Here is a 21,350-nt window from a genome sequence, read left to right on the forward strand (position 1 = left end):
TCTAGAACTTTATTGGTTCGTTTTGTTAATTTCTCAAAATACATGTGCTTCTCCTGACCTCGAGAAACAACCTCCTGAAGTTTGTCGGTGTACTTTCAGTTACACCCTGTATATTCACTTATTATTAAAAAATATTTAGATTATTTCGCTACTTGTGCACAGGGTGGTCTAAAATGTCCAAGTTATACGGTTTCCCAGTTTATTTTACTGTTACCTCGTTAAAAATTGCAGAAAATCCAACTTTTTATCTAAGGTGACCAAATATTGTACTCTTTCTAAAATATGTTACAGTTGTCACTTTTCGGCACATTACAATTTTGTTTTAAACAGGATATTTCAAACTCGTATCCTAAAAGATTCTAAGAGCAAGTTATTACTTTCATTACACCTATCAATAACAACTGTCTTATAAACTAATTTTTTTGTATTTGAAGTTTGGCTTGATCTAGTATGGCTGAGAAATGGCGCCAAAAATATTAAATATTTTCTTGACGTTGTGTTGAATCACAGCGTATTGAACTTCTGTATTTGCCGTAGGTTGTTATAGAATTTACTTTTTATCCGACTTTTTCCGTTAGATGCTGTAATTTAAGTTTATTCCTTCAATTATCTAGGTTCTAATTATTTCGGTCTAACAATAAATTATGTTATTCAACTAACCTTATTTACAGCTGTTCGAACAACTGTTATCTGTTGTTTCTACTCTGGAACTGAAGTTTTCTACACCTCTTAAGACCACTTCTCCGTTTATGATTGCATCGTGTACTCTTGAGTCGTGGGCCTTGTTGCATAACTAAGTCTTTTAACCTTCCTCACAAGCACATAGTACTCGTAGTTAAATTGGGGGATCTGGGTAGGTAGTTGACTGGTCCACCTCTCTCAATCCGTGTTTGAGGATAATCCTCATCCAGAGTTTGTCGCACCGCTTTAGGGTAATGGACTGGCGCTCTATCGTGCATAAACCACATTTCCTGGATATTTTTCTTCTAGAGTATTCAACAAATAAATTAGGCAAGTAATCGATGAGGAAGTTGGACAAGCGGGACAAAAATTTGTTTACCAATAATACCGCACCAAGTAGTCATGCTCCTCCAGTCCGTTTGGTTTTCTACCTCTCGCATCCACTGGGGATTCTCAAAATCCCAGAATCTCATGTTGTGATGGTTAATTTATCCATTGCTCCGGAAGGATGCTTCGTTGCAAATTAAAACCTTGCAAACAAATATTTGTCTTTTCGTGCATGTCATCACAGTCCCACTAACAAAAATTAATTCTTAGAATGTAGTCAGTTCTTGATTGTAGTGAATTCCGTTATGTGTGCAATTTATACGTCTTTATCATCCCTTATAGGACTGGTTTTTCCCAATGTTATGATCCGGTTCTGAATCTTTAGTTTCACGGTCCGGGTAACGTTGAGTGTACGTAGCGGCTGCGGCAGGGCTGTGTAGTTCTGTAAACATTCACCAAACGCTATCAACATCGAGAGAGGTTCTTCATTGGTGAATGACATTTGACAGACAAGAATATACGTTCTAACAGACATGGCACAAACCTTGACTGACTAAATAAACTAAATCAAATCTGATAAGTGATGATTATAATCTCTTATAATTTCTCCCAAACTTGTTCAAAAAGGTTCAGTAGTTGAAGATAAGCTTGTCCATACCGGTGGAACGTTACTGAACGTAAAAACACGTGTTTTAGATTAATTAAAAAAAGATTAAAACAGCTCGCTGTTTGTTTTGTTATCAGACAAATTCAACTCAGGTCACTAATTGATAAATCGTAATAAACGTTTAAATTGTATAAAGATTGGCACATTTAGTATACGGTACGTCTCCTTATACGGAAAGTGTTAGACATTTTTGAATAGCCTGAGGCAAAAAGGTATGAGATAACAACGGTATACTAAATGCAACAACACGTTGTGAAAATTTGTGTTTTTGGTGCCAGTTCTCCACCATCCAAAATCATACCAAACTTCAAATACAACAAAATGTCTTAAGAGGACCATTAATGGATGTAGTTAACACCAGAAATTGCTATTTAAATCTGTTAAGTATTACAAGTTTGAAGTCCTAAATTTAAACTATTTAAAAAATTGGTAATATGCTGGAAAGTTACAAGTGTAACATGTTTTTAAAAAGAGCACTTCACTGGTAACCTTGGATAAACATTTGGATTTACTACAATTTTAACGAGGTAATAGTAAAATAATCTGGAAATGTTTTTGAGTCATCGAATACATTTAAATCCCGTAATTTTTTCTATCACCAAGAACTGGCGAATGGAATCCTGAAATAAGTTCAAGTTTGATATAAAAATTTATTTTACAAATATCTTGACTAAGGTCATTGGCCAGCTTGGTACTATATTTATTTCCATTATGGCGGCCGTTCAAACTAAAGGAATTCACAACTTCGTTATTTTAACTACCTTATTTTTTATACCATACATTAATATACAATAAAAATGGATTGGAACACTATATATATATAACATTTCTAAACGTTTAGTTATAACATTTTGTTTGTATATATAATTGAATTTGAGATATTGAGTACATGTAGGTACTACTAGAATAAATTCATAGAAACTGCAGCTCCCCAGTATTGGTCTCGACCTGTAGCCTAGTCCATTATCCGCCACTGCTCTGTACGAACGTGATATCTATTGATTTGGATTTGAGCTTTCCTGGTGTGTGGGCTGTTCGACCACATTTGCAATAGTGTAACCAACTTTTTTAGAGGAAGTGTACAAAACCATTGTTGTATAATTTTGCTCATAAAAGGCTCATACTGTTGTATGAGAAATAATGTCGTCTTACATATCAATATACTACGTGACTGGTTCACTGTTTTATAAGGTTTATCATATTTGAGTTGCAATTGATCTAATCATCAATTAGAAGTAATACATGAAAACTGTAAAAGTCGTCACATAAGGCATAAAACAATAACCGATTCGAATTAATTTTCTGAAGACCCAAAGGAACTGTATTGGCGTCGATACATAATTTCAAATATATCGTTCTCCAGATGACAATCTTGACGTACTTAATCGCCTAAGCAATAATGTTCTTGATGTAAGGCAAGGATGGAGTTGGGAGTTATGCAGTTAAACACGCCGCTCCCTCCCTCACTCGGTGTTAACACACACGCACGCACGCACACACACATACATACATATCAGATTCAGAGTGTAATTGTGTATTTAGCTAATAACTTGAATAGTGAAAACTAAAGAATGATTTGCTAAGGGTGTGATGTAAAGAATTTTGTAACAAATAACAATTATTTTGGTTATTGTAGCTTTGCGATAAAGACTGATTTATACAAGTTAAACAGCTTTAAACGTACACCAGATTTGGGGTCAGTGTGGGAACTTCGCGCTCATGTTCCCAATATTGAGAACGATTCCCAAGAAACCGATGTTTACCATTTCCAATATCGATGTAGAGGTAGTCGAGCTTCAAGGTCACCTCGTTCGAAAGTTAACCTATGGTCGGATACAAATATATAGACAGAAATCGTTCGTCGGTTTTGTAAAAGTGGTGAAATGAACTTTGAAACATTTAGGCAGTTAAACTTCTTAAGGGTAAATTTAAATTATGAATATGATTTTAAGCTGAATTTCCTAATCAGTGAACTTGTCATAACATTTTTTGTTTGTCTTGCTGCGGGCAGATTATCGGACAGATTGGAGATTTGTGTAGCCCCCAGGCTGACATAGGAAAAACCTTACCAGCGTGCTGAGTGATAGACTTTATCAGACTCATTTATGTTTGTGAAAAAAATGAAATTGCATGCCAGTTTAAAGTTTTTCGTTCTCGAGATATCTGACATAGTTAAGTTACATAACGCTACGCTAAATCACATATAGGGATATGCACGTGATTAAACATGACATTGCACACAAGCATGTACAAAGAAAAAAAGATTTTGCCAGAACCCTTTGTGACAGTTAAGAAAAATGTACAACATTTAAAGTTTATCTTATATTTTAAGTTCAATTCAATGTCGAGATAATATCTAAGTTATGTATATGCTTTGCTGACGCTCAGCTAAATCGCATGGAGTGAGATGCACCATCACAGAACTCGGCGTAAATTATATAACAAAGTAACCTCATAACATATGTTTAGTTACAAAACTGTTTATTCTACAATTCCTCGTTGTCACACGACCAATGTAACAATGGTTTCTAACGCTCAATATATTCAAGGGAGTGAGATGTACTATCACAGAACTCGGCGTAAAATATATAACAAAGTAACCTCATAACATATGTTTAGTTACAAAACTGTTTATTCTACAATTCCTCGTTGTCCACACGACCAATGTAACAATGGTTTCTAACGCTCAATATATTCAAGGGAGTGAGATGTACTATCACAGAACTCGGCGTAAAATATATAACAAAGTAACCTCATAACATAATTGTTTAGTTACAAAACTGTTTATTTTACAATTCCTCGTTGTCCACACGACCAATGTAACAATGGTTTCTAACGCTCACTATATTCAAGGGAGTGAGATGTACCATCACAGAACTCGGCGTAAATTATATAACAAAGTAACCTCATAACATAATTGTTTAGTTACAAAACTGTTTATTTTACAATTCCTCGTTGTCCACACGACCAATGTAACAATGGTTTCTAACGCTCACTATATTCAAGGGAGTGAGATGTACCATCACAGAACTCGGCGTAAATTATATAACAAAGTAACCTCATAACATAATTGTTTAGTTACAAAACTGTTTATTTTACAATTCCTCGTTGTCCACACGACCAATGTAACAATGGTTTCTAACGCTCACTATATTCAAGGGAGTGAGATGTACCATCACAGAACTCGGCGTAAATTATATAACAAAGTAACCTCATAACATAATTGTTTAGTTACAAAACTGTTTATTTTACAATTCCTCGTTGTCCACACGACCAATGTAACAATGGTTTCTAACGCTCACTATATTCAAGGGAGTGAGATGTACCATCACAGAACTCGGCGTAAATTATATAACAAAGTAACCTCATAACATAATTGTTTAGTTACAAAACTGTTTATTTTACAATTCCTCGTTGTCCACACGACCAATGTAACAATGGTTTCTAACGCTCACTATATTCAAGGGAGTGAGATGTACCATCACAGAACTCGGCGTAAATTATATAACAAAGTAACCTCATAACATAATTGTTTAGTTACAAAACTGTTTATTTTACAATTCCTCGTTGTCCACACGACCAATGTAACAATGATTTCTAACGCTCACTATATTCAAGGGAGTGAGATGTACCATCACAGAACTCGGCGTAAATTATATAACAAAGTAACCTGTTTAGTTACAAAACTGTTTATTCTACAATTCCTCGTTGTCCACACGACCAATGTAACAATGGTTTCTAACGCTCAATATATCCAAGGGAGTGAGATGTACCATCACAGAACTCGGCGTAAATTATATATATATAACAAAGTAACCTGTTTAGTTACAAAACTGTTTATTCTACAATTCCTCGTTGTCCACCCGACCAATGTAACAATGGTTTCTAACGCTCAATATATCCAAGGGAGTGAGAAGTACCATCGTCAAACTGGGCGTAAATGATGTATCAAACAAATATCATGCAAAATTTAAAGCTTATAAGGTTGTTCTCTACATATCGTTCTGCAGAAATTAGACTTTTCCAGTCTTTCGAGTGGTGGGCTTCAATAATGTCAGTCAATAAATTGTCTAGGAAATGTATAGACCTACATAGGTTTAACTACAATAGTAAACTTATTATACAGAAACGTTATTTTATATTATTGTCTGTCGGAATCACTGTTTGCCGAAAGTATGACTTTTCCTGATGCTGGGAACTGGCAGACCGTCACGTAGGCCTCTTCTTGACAAAAACGAGCATACTCGTATATTCTTCTGACAGGAAATTCCACGACTGTATGTACAAAATCCAAAATAAGCTACGTAATACGTAATATAAGTACACATAACACATACTAAAGCTACAGCTAATAGTTGGTGACTTTGTTGTCTGTCCTGTATTACATATTACATATTGTATATACAAACTCTACAGCTAGTAGTTGGTGACTGTGTGTTGTATGTCCTGTACTACATATTACATATTGTATATACAAACTCTACAGCTAGTAGTTGGTGACTGTGTGTTGCCTGTCCTGTACTACATATTACATATTGTATATACAAACTCTACAGCTAGTAGTTGGTGACTGTGTGTTGCCTGTCCTGTACTACATATTACATATTGTATATACAAACTCTACAGCTAGTAGTTGGTGACTGTGTGTTGCCTGTCCTGTACTACATATTACATATTGTATATACAAACTCTACAGCTAGTAGTTGGTGACTGTGTGTTGCCTGTCCTGTACTACATATTACATATTGTATATACAGACTCTACAGCTAGTAGTTGGTGACTGTGTGTTGTATGTCCTGTACTACATATTACATATTGTATATACAAACTCTACAGATAGTAGTTGGTGACTGTGTGTTGCCTGTCCTGTACTACATATTACATATTGTATATACAAACTCTACAGCTAGTAGTTGGTGACTGTGTGTTGCCTGTCCTGTACTACATATTACATATTGTATATACAAACTCTACAGCTAGTAGTTGGTGACTGTGTGTTGCCTGTCCTGTACTACATATTACATATTGTATATACAAACTCTACAGCTAGTAGTTGGTGACTGTGTGTTGCCTGTCCTGTACTACATATTACATATTGTATATACAAACTCTACAGCTAGTAGTTGGTGACTGTGTGTTGTCTGTCCTGTACTACATATTACATATTGTATATACAAACTCTACAGCTAGTAGTTGGTGACTGTGTGTTGTCTGTCCTGTACTACATATTACATATTGTATATACAAACTCTACAGCTAGTAGTTGGTGACTGTGTGTTGTCTGTCCTGTACTACATATTACATATTGTATATACAAACTCTACAGCTAGTAGTTGGTGACTGTGTCTTGTCTGTCCTGTACTACATATTAAATATTGTATATACAAACTCTACAGCTAGTAGTTGGTGACTGTGTGTTGTCTGTCCTGTACTACATATTACATATTGTATATACAAACTCTACAGATAGTAGTTGGTGACTGTGTGTTGCCTGTCCTGTACTACATATTAAATATTGTATATACAAACTCTACAGCTAGTATTTGGTGACTGTGTGTTGTCTGTCCTGTACTACATATTACATATTGTATATACAAACTCTACAGCTAGTAGTTGGTGACTGTGTGTTGTCTGTCCTGTACTACATATTAAATATTGTATATACAAACTCTACAGCTAGTATTTGGTGACTGTGTGTTGTCTGTCCTGTACTACATATTACATATTGTATATACAAACTCTACAGCTAGTAGTTGGTGACTGTGTCTTGTCTGTCCTGTACTACATATTAAATATTGTATATACAAACTCTACAGCTAGTAGTTTGGTGACTGTGTGTTGTCTGTCCTGTACTACATATTACATATTGTATATACAAACTCTACAGCTAGTAGTTGGTGACTGTGTGTTGCCTGTCCTGTACTACATATTACATATATATATTGTATATACAAACTCTACAGCTAGTAGTTGGTGACTGTGTGTTGTCTGTCCTGTACTACATATTACATATTGTATATACAAACTCTACAGCTAGTAGTTGGTGACTGTGTGTTGTATGTCCTGTACTACATATTACATATTGTATATACAGACTCTACAGATAGTAGTTGGTGACTGTGTGTTGCCTGTCCTGTACTACATATTAAATATTGTATATACAAACTCTACAGCTAGTAGTTGGTGACTGTGTGTTGTCTGTCCTGTACTACATATTACATATTGTATATACAAACTCTACAGCTAGTAGTTGGTGACTGTGTGTTGTCTGTCCTGTACTACATATTAAATATTGTATATACAAACTCTACAGCTAGTAGTTGGTGACTGTGTGTTGTCTGTCCTGTACTACATATTACATATTGTATATACAAACTCTACAGCTAGTATTTGGTGACTGTGTGTTGTCTGTCCTGTACTACATATTAAATATTGTATATACAAACTCTACAGCTAATATTTGGTGACTGTGTGTTGTCTGTCCTGTACTACATTTTACATATTGTATATACAAACTTTACAGCTAGTAGTTGGTGACTGTGAGTTGCCTGTCCTGTACTACATATTAAATATTGTATATACAAACTCTACAGCTAGTAGTTGGTGACTGTGTCTTGTCTGTCCTGTACTACATATTAAATATTGTATATACAAACTCTACAGCTAATATTTGGTGACTGTGTGTTGTCTGTCCTGTACTACATATTACATATTGTATATACAAACTCTACAGCTAGTAGTTGGTGACTGTGTCTTGTCTGTCCTGTACTACATATTACATATTGTATATACAAACTCTACAGCTAATATTTGGTGACTGTGTGTTGTCTGTCCTGTACTACATTTTACATATTGTATATACAAACTTTACAGCTAGTAGTTGGTGACTGTGTGTTGCCTGTCCTGTACTACATATTAAATATTGTATATACAAACTCTACAGCTAGTAGTTGGTGACTGTGTGTTGTCTGTCCTGTACTACATATTACATATTGTATATACAAACTCTACAGCTAGTAGTTGGTGACTGTGTGTTGTATGTCCTGTACTACATATTACATATTGTATATACAGACTCTACAGATAGTAGTTGGTGACTGTGTGTTGCCTGTCCTGTACTACATATTAAATATTGTATATACAAACTCTACAGCTAGTATTTGGTGACTGTGTGTTGTCTGTCCTGTACTACATATTACATATTGTATATACAAACTTTACAGCTAGTAGTTGGTGACTGTGAGTTGTCTGTCCTGTACTACATATTAAATATTGTATATACAAACTCTACAGCTAGTAGTTGGTGACTGTGTGTTGTCTGTCCTGTACTACATATTAAATATTGTATATACAAACTCTACAGCTAGTATTTGGTGACTGTGTGTTGTCTGTCCTGTACTACATATTAAATATTGTATATACAAACTCTACAGCTAATATTTGGTGACTGTGTGTTGTCTGTCCTGTACTACATTATTACATATTGTATATACAAACTTTACAGCTAGTAGTTGGTGACTGTGAGTTGTCTGTCCTGTACTACATATTAAATATTGTATATACAGACTCTACACACCTAGTAGTTGGTGACTGTGTGTTGTCTGTCCTGTACTACATATTAAATATTGTATATACAAACTCTACAGCTAGTAGTTGGTGACTGTGTGTTGTCTGTCCTGTACTACATATTAAATATTGTATATACAGACTCTACAGCTAGTAGTTGGTGACTGTGTGTTGTCTGTCCTGTACTACATATTAAATATTGTATATACAGACTCTACACCTAGTAGTTGGTGACTGTGTGTTGTATGTCCTGTACTACATATTAAATATTGTATATACAGACTCTACAGCTAGTAGTTGGTGACTGTGTGTTGTCTGTCCTGTACTACATATTAAATATTGTATATACAAACTCTACAGCTAATATTTGGTGACTGTGTGTTGTCTGTCCTGTACTACATATTACATATTGTATATACAAACTCTACAGCTAGTAGTTGGTGACTGTGTGTTGTCTGTCCTGTACTACATATTAAATATTGTATATACAAACTCTACAGCTAATATTTGGTGACTGTGTGTTGTCTGTCCTGTACTACATATTACATATTGTATATACAAACTCTACAGCTAGTAGTTGGTGACTGTGTGTTGTCTGTCCTGTACTACATATTAAATATTGTATATACAGACTCTACACCTAGTAGTTGGTGACTGTGTGTTGTCTGTCCTGTACTACATATTAAATATTGTATATACAAACTCTACAGCTAGTATTTGGTGACTGTGTGTTGTCTGTCCTGTACTACATATTAAATATTGTATATACAAACTCTACAGCTAATATTTGGTGACTGTGTGTTGTCTGTCCTGTACTACATATTAAATATTGTATATACAAACTCTACAGCTAATATTTGGTGACTGTGTGTTGTCTGTCCTGTACTACATATTAAATATTGTATATACAAACTCTACAGCTAGTAGTTGGTGACTGTGTGTTGTCTGTCCTGTACTACATATTAAATATTGTATATACAGACTCTACACCTAGTAGTTGGTGACTGTGTGTTGTCTGTCCCTTACTACATATTACATATTGTATATACAAACTCTACAGCTAGTATTTGGTGACTGTGTGTTGTCTGTCCTGTACTACATATTAAATATTGTATATACAAACTCTACAGCTAGTAGTTGGTGACTGTGAGTTGTCTGTCCTGTACTACATATTAAATATTGTATATACAAACTCTACACCTAGTAGTTGGTGACTGTGTGTTGTCTGTCCTGTACTACATATTACATATTGTATATACAAACTCTACAGCTAGTAGTTGGTGACTGTGTGTTGTCTGTCCTGTACTACATATTAAATATTGTATATACAAACTCTACAGCTAGTAGTTGGTGACTGTGAGTTGTCTGTCCTGTACTACATATTAAATATTGTATATACAGACTCTACACCTAGTAGTTGGTGACTGTGTTGTTGTCTGTCCTGTACTACATATTACATATTGTACATACAAACTTTACAGCTAGTAGTTGGTGACTGTGAGTTGTCTGTCCTGTACTACATATTAAATATTGTATTGTATATACAGACTCTACACCTAGTAGTTGGTGACTGTTGTTGTCTGTCCCTTACTACTTGTTACATATTGTACATACAAACTTTACAGCTAGTTGGCAAACAACAGACTGTAAAACGTCAAGTGACATTGCTTCATTTTTAGTCGATGTTGATCGTCCAGGTTTGGTGCGGTCTTTAACGCTGCCTGTTTCCTGGAAACGTTGGATTGTTTGTTTTTGTTAACTCCTGATATAGAAACAGGGTTTCGATTATGATTAGTGTTATTATTTAAATTCCTTAATTCATTATAAGATCTCACCCGGTCTCCATCGCCTTGCATCTTCAGGATCATAATACGCTCCTGTTCACTTAAGCACTCCATTTTAACGTAAAATATCACAAAAACACGTCTTAACTTAGTTAATTTTAACCAGAAACTGAACACGATACTGGACTTCCATAAAAGTGATAAGATTAAGGGAGTCCTGCTCTTCTGCAGGTAATAGCCGTAAAACAAGGGAAGTAGTCGTCCATCGAAGTTTGTGCCTTTTGAATGTGGATGTTCATGTTTTACCTCAACTAACTTTTAATTAATTTCCCTGAGCTGCTATTTTGTACTGGTATGAGGTAGAAAGCTCTAGTTTCCACTGTTCTACTCTTGTTGTGTTCAAGACCTTCCAATTGAGGTGTCGCTTAACCCTAGTAGTGTTAATCGACAAATGGCGTCTTTTCCCGTTTCTGTAGTGTTAACCGACATTGTCGGTCAAACATGCCCTCACTTCGTATAAAATACTGCGGTAACGTATCGATTTGTTTCATGCACGATTGGATTCTAGAAGAAAATGCTAACGAAAACTAAAGTTTTATTCCTCTTTGTTATTATGGACATGGCATAACAAGTTGATTATTCCAAATGAAAATGAAATCGTCAGCTGTTTGTTGTAAACGCCGTCTTGCTGGCGTTGTTTATTTTTACGTCAGTAGTTTTATTCGTGTTTTAGTGTGTCGTAGTAATAATATGTAGTGTGTTCTTGGATATTGTAATATTGCAGATAAATATATTTTAGAATAAAGAATTATCATTTTACTGAAATCTGATAAATAATCGACTCTAAGGAGGCCTCCAAGTTTGGCTAACATTTATTTCACGTAGTTTTCTATTGTTTTTCACTGTTATATTGTCCTTGATTATATTATTATTCATTCTAATTCAGCATGTTCAGGCTGATGTAAATAAAGATTAGCTAATTTAGTGAAATAGTGTAGGTCGTGGATTTGAATTTTTTGCTAATTGGTGCTCATTATTGCATTTGGTTAAATCACAACATTTTGATCATCATGCATTTTGATTCATAACAGTACAAATTAAAATTATTAGGAAAACAATCAAAATATATTTAACCAAATTACAGCAAATTTTAAAAAGTGTCTCCGCCGACTTCGATATATTTTTCTGCTAGTATAGTTTCTGCTAGATCTCTTGTTCCTTTCTATATTTTAACAGAGATTTCTATATTTTTAACTCTTAAATGTGTAAAAGCTACATTAATACGACTCACGAGAATTAACTTTGACCTCGTAAACTTTCTCCTTTATCAAATACCCATATGCAAACATCCAACGGCTTTATGATCTGGTGACCTGGGTGGCCAGTTCATAGGACGACCACGACTGATCCATTTATTTGGAAACTGTTGATTTAAGTTGGTGGAAACAATATTTGAAAAATGTGGTGATGCGCCTTCATGTTGGAACTACGGCTGGTGTCGCGTTGCAAGAGGAACATCTTCAAGCAATGTCAGTAATTCTTCTTGAAGAAACTGTAAGTATGTCAGACTTGTTAAGCGCTCTTAAAATAAATGGTCCAATCATCTGATAATGAACAATACCACACCATGCGTTAATGTTAAAACGCTGTTGAAAGTTAGCTCAATTGATGCATGATGGTTTACTTCTGCCCATGAAAGTTGGTTTCGTAAATATTGTTGATACAGTCACGAGTGAACTGTGACTCATTGGTAAATAGAATATATTTAAAGAGTCGCCGATGAGTGTTTAGCTAAATAAATGCAGTACTCCAAGTGATGGGCGTTGTCTCCTGGATGTAAATACTGTATTTTTTGTTTATGGTAGGGATAGATCTTATTATTATTATTATTGAGTGTTCTACATTCTTTTCTTTACGTAACCCTGAACCGTTTAGAAATGCGTCTTGTACTAATCCTGGACAATTACATCATACTGGCAAGTGCAGTCATACTGGATCTTAGCGCTAGAAATTGATCCTGTTTCCCGTAACGTAATAAATGTAGCACTGATTGATCTAGCATTCTGAATTCTGCGGTACGGTAAGAGTAACGTTGTCTGTAGCGCTGCCTTCACATTTACCATAAATAAACTCCATATCGGCGTATTCTTCACTTGTAAATAAGTATGGCATAACCAGTCCAATGTTTTAATAATGTCTACGGACAAAACAATTCTTACACGGACTGAAACTCAATTACTACGAACAGAACGATACGCACGTGGACTAAATCTCAGTCCTTAGCTTTCAAAATTATTTGAATTCTACAATTCAAAGCATATCATTCTTGTACAGCTGCTTATTGTATTGCCAACTCATAAATAAAATTTCCCGCAAAACATCATTGTGTTTTAAATCAAATAAAGCCGTACATATTCGCATTTAACATCATGTTTCTCAAAACTACTTAACTTAAGTTCTGTGACCTCTTTTATTCAATTTATCAGGTCAAGAAGCATAATTGAAGCAATTTAATTCGCCCCTTAATCTATCTACCTTACCAGAACTTCAGGAAGACGTCGTGTTTTACATGGTGAGCTGAAATCCGGGTGAAATCTATCGCTAGCCGTAACTCGGTAACAAAGCATTTTCGGATCCATGTTTTCATTATTTTTACACGTAGCATGAGCTCCCGCAGTTTCTGCATATCTACGTGTATCACCCGGTGTAGCTTATTCTGCAAGATTCTAAACTCTCTTTCTGGAAGCGCAAGTAGCCAAATGAAATTAAAATTGGTGTTACTTAACTTCGCCCAACCACAGTCAAGCGCTGACTTCACTCGCCGCTCGACTAGTTTCTACGAGAGACTACTGAATAAAGTGAAAACTATATATTGTTAATACATTTTCTTAATGGAAATAAGTAATTCATCGATTGTTCCATGTAATCACATAGTTCCAGTTATCTGAGTTTTTTGTAAGAAGCTTTTTTAACTTTGACGTTGTATAAGAAATAATAAAAAATTATTACAACTCATACAGAAAAAATAGACTATAAGTAATGTATTGTACAGTATAAAATGTGATGGACAAACTGAAATGATCTGTTCCACATAGGCTCTCTGGTAACGGACAACAGTTTGAATTTATAGAGTCCGCCTTGAAATGTCTTCACATGTAAGGTACAAAATATTTTGTGCATTTGAATAACAATTGATGCATCCCAAAATCGAGCGTCTAAGGTTTTCCTTTTAATTAAAGTTTTTACGTTTCAGAATGTTGGTAGAAGTATCAGGTTCTGTGTATAGTAAAAATGCCCATTTGAATGAATCTCATGTGTCGGAATTGTCGTTAGACACAAGTCAGTCTTCAGAGCTATTAATATTAAATACTTAATATTTTTACATCACCAGTGTAAGTTTGTAAATATTAATTCGATTTTGATGAGGAAACACTTTCTTCGAGAAAGAAAAGAACGAGTAAAAACTGTTTACATACAGTATTTTTATTATATATATATATATATATATATATATATATATATATATATATATATATATATATATATCCGCAGTGTTTTATACAAGATCATTAATCCTTTTAAAAAAGGTGGCTTGTGAGGAATCTATCTGCAACCATACTTGTGAATGTAATAGTTTAAGTTGCCTTTCTTATTGTAAAATAATGCAATTCGTGTTATAGATAAGATTTACTATAGAATTGGAATTGTTTATACTATGAAAATATTACACAATGAAACTAAGATAAGTGTCATAATAACACATATTATTTATCTATATCGCCGAGATAAGGATAACCTTACCGTCGGCTTGTCTATTATAGTTTCGGAAGTGGCCTGTTCGTCTACTCGCCTCTTAATCACTCGGGTTGAACTTGGCAGTGAGAGTGGAAAATCAATAGCAGTGCTGGGGAAAATTAAAGCCGCTATGTTGGTAGTAGTTGCGGACTCCCCTCGAGTCTGAGCGTGTGGACTCGTCCAGAACCGGCGAAAAGCTTCTTTGTCTGCCGCTACATTACCAGCACGCGTTGTGAGCGAGAGAATGTGAGTACTTCGACACTAAACGATTCCACATTGTATATTGTAAATAGTGTAATTTATAATAACAAGTGATTATACAGTGATCGCGTTCGTTTCGAAGTGTCTTGTGTAGTGCTGTGGTGAAATTATTTGTGCTGTGCAGAGTTGGATCAAGTTATCTGAAGAGTTCCTCTTATTTCGTGTTGTTACTAAACAACACTTCCGCTGACTGTGTTAAGTTTTGTGTTTATCCAGTCTTGTTTACTTGATCGTGTCATCTGTGGTTGATAAAACTCAATCAAAAGCGTCTGCAAGGTGTTTTTATAACATCTTGTATGATTCTCACGCGTGGATTTCGGGAAATGAAAGATATGGGCCCAGATATGGTAAGTCAAGTTGTATTTCATTGTAAATTTGTAATTTTTATATGTTTAAATTACTTACCAAAGTTACCTAAATAGCTTTGGTTGCATTACACTGTAATGTTTTCTGTAAAACTTTGTGGGCCTATTTAATACGTAAACTGCAAGTACGGCCAATTAGTGAGATACAAAAACAAAAAAAATAATAAATTCACTGTTCTTCTGTTATTAAAAATTATATTTCGTATATTATGATTCAATTTATTGTTTGTACGACTTACAGTGCGGAAGTACAACTCCATGCCCATGCCCGCAACACAAAATGGCGGTAGATAATTTGAAAAGTGTTCGATTCAAAATTTTAAATGCGCTTATGTAATTATCAATGGTGTTAATTGTTTTAAATTGTATTACCATCACAATTAGGTTTCTACTTAATGTCATAATCTTAACAGTGTTGTATCAACTCTTTGACAATTATAAATGACTTAAGGCCAAGTCTACTCTCCCATAAGTTTATGGTATATTATTCATTTATTGTTATTATACATTTAACTAAACTTTTTTAACTGATAAACAAAGTTTTATCATACAATACATTATCATAGATTTTTAAAAGAGGTTTCGCTTGCTTTGGTATCTTAAAAAGTTCTAAGTTTAATCTGCAGTTGTAATCTTAAAATTTATAATCCACAATATTGGCTGGCAGTTTTTACCTTTTTGCAGGATAGATCTCAGTTCAAAAACGATTTCTTAGGACTTGACCTAATCTTGTACAGCTGCAGAAAGTATGCTACAAGTTTCACATTTAACCACTACGAATTATACAATAATATTTTATGTATACTTACTCTTTCAAATTATTTGTACTTTGTTGAGCTCTCTAATTAGTGTTCAAGGTAGAGGTAAAATAATAAAACCATCTGATTAAAAGCAAATATTATACTTATCTCTGCAAGTGCTTACTAGGCTTATATCACTTTAAAGTAATGGGTCATTTTCAAGTGCTTCTTTTAACTGCGTTCTAAATGCATTAAAATATCATGTATTACCTACATATAATTAATTGGAACAGCCAGTTTTATGAGATAAAGATAGATAGTAATATCTAATCAGTTTCTTAACATTTGAAAAGTATGTTGTAAATATTTACACATCTGTTTCACATTATTTTAAATGGGTTTATATGCTTAGGAAGTGAATGACAAACAGGTACAGAATTTTATATATATATATATAAAATACGGCCAAATACAAAATAATTGAATCGGAAAAAGTAAGCGCTCTGTGGTGTAATGGTAGCACATTCACACCCCGGCAAGTGAGAGATCCGGGTTCGACTCCCGGCGGAGCAAGTACTTTTTGTGATTCAATGTTTATTGAAATTAAATAAGGCTATTGCCACTTATACAATTTAATGTATATATATATATATATATATATATATATATAAAATTCTGTACATGTTTTTCATATATATATGTGTGAAAGCTTAAAATATTGCAATCTCAATGGCCCAGTTATAAATACTTTCTAAACTGTTATAATGCATGATTTGTAAATGCTTATAAATGTATTGAGGGGATGTAATTAGGCCTATATTTAAACTAAGTGGTTTTGGGGTATGTAAATATTATCTATATAAAGAGCTATATCTTACCTCTTACATAGATACCCTCAAGGGTGTAAATAGTGTTAGAAAATGAAAAAAACTTATGAATGCAACTTTGTTTTATTATGAAAAATTCACAACAGAGTCCAATTTTTCCACTCAGCGTGTATAGAAACCTGTTGTAGTCTCAATTGCCAGTTACTCATGTCTAACATGCACCATCATCGAATTCAGTGTTTTTCATATAGCAATGAAGCTTCATGCACAATTTAAACTCCATAGGTCATTCAGTAGTCACCGCGGGATCTTTGATAGTCAGTTCGGTTACGAGATAACATGGGGACGGGGACGGATAGACAGAAATGATACGTTTCCAGCTCCACTAGTAATAGGCTACGCTAACGCTCAGTCAACTAGCCGCTATATTATAAAACTCTTCGAAATAAATAAATTATGAACAAAAGAAATTATGATAAGGCTGTAGTTTACGCTGTGTCAGTTTTTGAAATATATAAAGAAAAGAAAACCCATCTTAGTTGCCTTTTGGCAGAAGTAAGCTTCTCAGACCTGTGTGTGTAGCCTATATATTTCTTCTTGGCCGGGAAACAAAGGAAAATTAACAGTGTAACAAAAATGTTGGGACCGGAGTAAATTGTAATGGCCATAAATGTACTCTTAATGACAGATTTTCCTCATAATGGCCAATGGAAAACCGTATTGGCGTCAGAAATAATTCACTCGGACCAGAAATGCTCATTCACGTACAAAGCCTACGAAATTACGTGCGAGGCCGCGGATATAACTGATAGTCTCCTGTACCCAAAAGTAATTATCTGGAAAATAATTATATTTCTGATATTATGGATTAGTCGGCAATTTTTTAAATGAGGTGATTTCATTTACCTATCTTATAATAAATTGGTATTCTTAATTAAATTAAAGGTCTGTTCAGTTAGTATTTTGTTATAATAAATTAATAGTTTAAATAAGTTAATAAAATAGTTTTAGTATAATTTTAAATATATCTTTGTATGAGCGATCATGTTTTAGAAGCAAATGCGTGCAGTACTAGTGAATGTATTAATTATGGTTTATTCGCTATAAAAAAGAGTAGAACTGGAATATAGTCGCCGCGGTCTGTCATGAGAAGTATTGATTTAATTTGAATTGGGTATGTTGAAACTAATGTAGTTTAATATTTTTATTGATTTAAACTACTTTTATAGTTAGTTATCGTAATTTTTGTGATCGTGGACTAGTGGAGATGCATGTTCTGACGTGTTGTAAGAATGATACCCTAATATGTATAGTATACCAATTTTAGTTCGGTTACACATGTCACGAAGACAGCATTTGGACTACATTTTACGGTCGTGTACGGATTGAACGCGAGAAGTTGGCTTTCATACCGTGTTATGCAGCTTCGTGAACACTGCTGAGCATGTAATAGATTTCATTACGTCTACGTCCATATGTGAGGTTAAATTACATATGGTGAAGGTGAGAAGTGAGCAGTAGACTCAAAATTGTTGCAGCGAAAGTAATTTCTGATTTTCGAGTAGTTATAAACTAATGAATACAAAATAATATAAATATAACTGTTTCTTGCTATACCCTAGTGTAGCCCTCGCTCCTCTTTATTTTTCCGTCACTGAGTCCTGCTAAACCGGACACTAACTCGTACGTAGTAAGTACTCTATTGAAGCCGTTTGACATATCACGGAAATTCGCCCCGTTTTCACACTGTTTTGCAGCCGTAACAGTGAAATATTAAGAACTAAAGTGTCAATCACTGTTAGTTCTGTGAATGCCTGGCACACGTTGAAGTGTGGCCAATCGATACAGTAAGTGCATGGCGCGGTCGCACCTGTATTGTTGATAGCAGCCTCCCGGTTGTTGATAGGCGTCGCGTCCCGTTGTCAGGGAAACTGCGAGCTTGACGTCACTGGATACATACATTTACTGTCCGATACCGTATTGTTTCGTGCTTTGTATACAATAATTGTGTCAAGAATTATAGAATTAAAACACGTTCGAAAGATTTAGACAAAAAATAAACGCAATACATCAATATCAATACTTAAGGGGAGCACGAGGGCAAAAATTGGGAAAAAATTATTTAAAATTTTTTTGTAATTCAACTTATAACGAGTAATTTGATATATAAAACATTATACAAAAACGTTTTAAAGTGTACATAATTCATTTTTGAAATCATTTGTGCAGTGCTTAAATACGCAAAATTTGCTATGTGTGATTTGATACAGTATGCAGTTTATTTCTAAGTTGCTTTGGTTTTAGTTTTTGTAGTCCTGATCATAAAATATCTAAACTGGAATGTCTGGGACATGTCCAGAAAAGAATGGGCCCAAGATTGAGAAGACTAAAATCAGAAAACAAACATATTATTTTGTCTGACGGTAAAGGCTTAGGTGGCAAGAATAGGCTATCTCAAGCTGTCATTGATCAACTCCAGACCTACTGTGGTTTAGGAATAAGAAGGAACACAAACAGTCTCGACAACATGGTTTAAAAGACATTTGGGCTTTGTACTTCCACAAGATTTCAAGTGACAATGACCCACACCACGGTTTATGTCCGAAAGGCGAGACAAGCGGATACCAAAAGGCAAATGCTAAAGGTGAGACTTACAGCCACAAAAATAGTATTCCTGTGGCTGTAATGGAATTTATAAAACCAGTTTTTAAAAGTTTATCTGACAAAGAACTGTTGCGGAAATGTTTACACGGCAAGACACAAAATCCAAACGTAAATGTGAACGCGGTTATTTGGTCTAGGCTACCCAAAACCGGCTTTGTTGGACTGAAAATACTATAATTCGGATTGTATGAAGCTGTGTGAGTGTTCAATAGTGGTAATGTAACTAAATGCAAGTTGTTCCAAAAACTAGAGATGAACATTGGAAAGCTTACTGTTCTTAGCATGAAACAAATGGACCAACACCGCATCAAAGCATCGGAGCAATTTCAAAAAACTAGCGAAGCAAAAGAAAAGACAAGTGAAGAGAAAGCTGGGAGATAAGGAAGACACTGCCGACCCAAGCCATGGAGCTGGCCAGTTTTAGGTACTTTAAACTAAAGTTTTTGCTTATAATTTTATGTATTCATCATTTTTTACCGTTTCCCCGAAAACAGGTTTTTTAAACTTTGAACGCAGATTCCTCAGGAACTACTGCATTTATTTCAACAAAATTTTACCACAATTCACCAACATACTAATACACACTTTAACACAGGGAAATATAGATATCTCTAATAGTTCAAAAGAAAAAAAAATTAAATAGTTTTTGAAATAAAAAAATGTATTGTAATATTAAAAAATGTAATAAAAAAATATTAATACATATTCTTTTACATCCATGCTTTAAAGTGTACTTTAACATGTCTTAGAATACCTGGTAAAAATTTGGTTCAATTATCTTTAATGGTGTCTTAGAAAGCTGTGCTCAGTATTTTACAGATTTCATCATCGTGTTTTTTGGTACTGTTTAGGTTTAGCCGAAGACAGTGGCAGGCAAGAGAGATGGAGAGATCATTTATATACATATATATATATATAATTTGCGGGATAGCTGGAAATCGTAATGAGACATTTTCCACAAACTAAAAGCTCCATAAATAATAGCGTGGTGGAGAGAGAGATTCGTGACTTCCTTCTCAAAGAACACTTGTAGCTAGAGCTAGCTGTCTTTGTTGCTGTTTCATGTCAGTTTCTGCTGATGTTTATCATCAATTCATGTCTTGGTGAAAGTGTTTGTCTTAAGAAAACTCTTAAATTCATTTAACGTAGTACGTTATCTTTTTTTGTTTATCTTAATTATAAATAATTGCTATAATTAAATAAAATTACTTGTGAATGCCAAGTTTAAATATACAATACCACGAAGTCAGATTGCCATGCATAAAATTCGGGAATGGTATGATTTACTAGGCAAAATTCAAGGGAAATTTTGTGTACCTAACAGGAAAATAATAAATATTAAGAAGTTATTGTGCTACATTCACAAGATAAGTGATGTAAACAATAACATGTCAAAATATAATTGAACAAATGTATAAATGCAAAATTCGTAATACATCTTGTGTCTTTATACATTTAATGAGTACAACAAAATGGAAAGGTACGTACGTCCGATGGTACCAGTAGATGGATGATACCTATGATACGGACGGATATAGTGGGTTGAAACAACATCTAGGCCCTTTGCAGGTCTTTGTAACCATTCATATTGTTGCACTATATTGGATGGCAGATTGAATAAGATGCTTTTGAGAGTCTTTAATAATATTTATGACATCAAATTTGTACAACAA

General features: G+C 34.3%; 1 protein-coding gene across 5 annotated transcripts in view; it reads left to right on the forward strand.

Annotated features, from left to right (window-relative positions):
* Positions 1-21,350, forward strand: part of LOC124359939 (pumilio homolog 2) — a 395,716-nt gene that overhangs the window by 86,309 nt on the left and 288,057 nt on the right. Inside the window, exon 1 of one of the 5 annotated variants that reach the window (XM_046813112.1) lies at positions 15,002-15,428. The exons of the other annotated variants lie outside the window; for them this stretch is intronic. Within the exon in view, the coding sequence (XP_046669068.1) occupies positions 15,378-15,428 (51 nt within the window). The 5' untranslated portion in view covers positions 15,002-15,377. Of the gene's footprint in view, positions 1-15,001; positions 15,429-21,350 lie in introns of those variants that run through there. 5 annotated transcript variants of the gene reach the window in all.

Source organism: Homalodisca vitripennis, chromosome 4, assembly GCF_021130785.1.
Source record: "Homalodisca vitripennis isolate AUS2020 chromosome 4, UT_GWSS_2.1, whole genome shotgun sequence".
NCBI lineage: Eukaryota > Metazoa > Arthropoda > Insecta > Hemiptera > Cicadellidae > Homalodisca > Homalodisca vitripennis.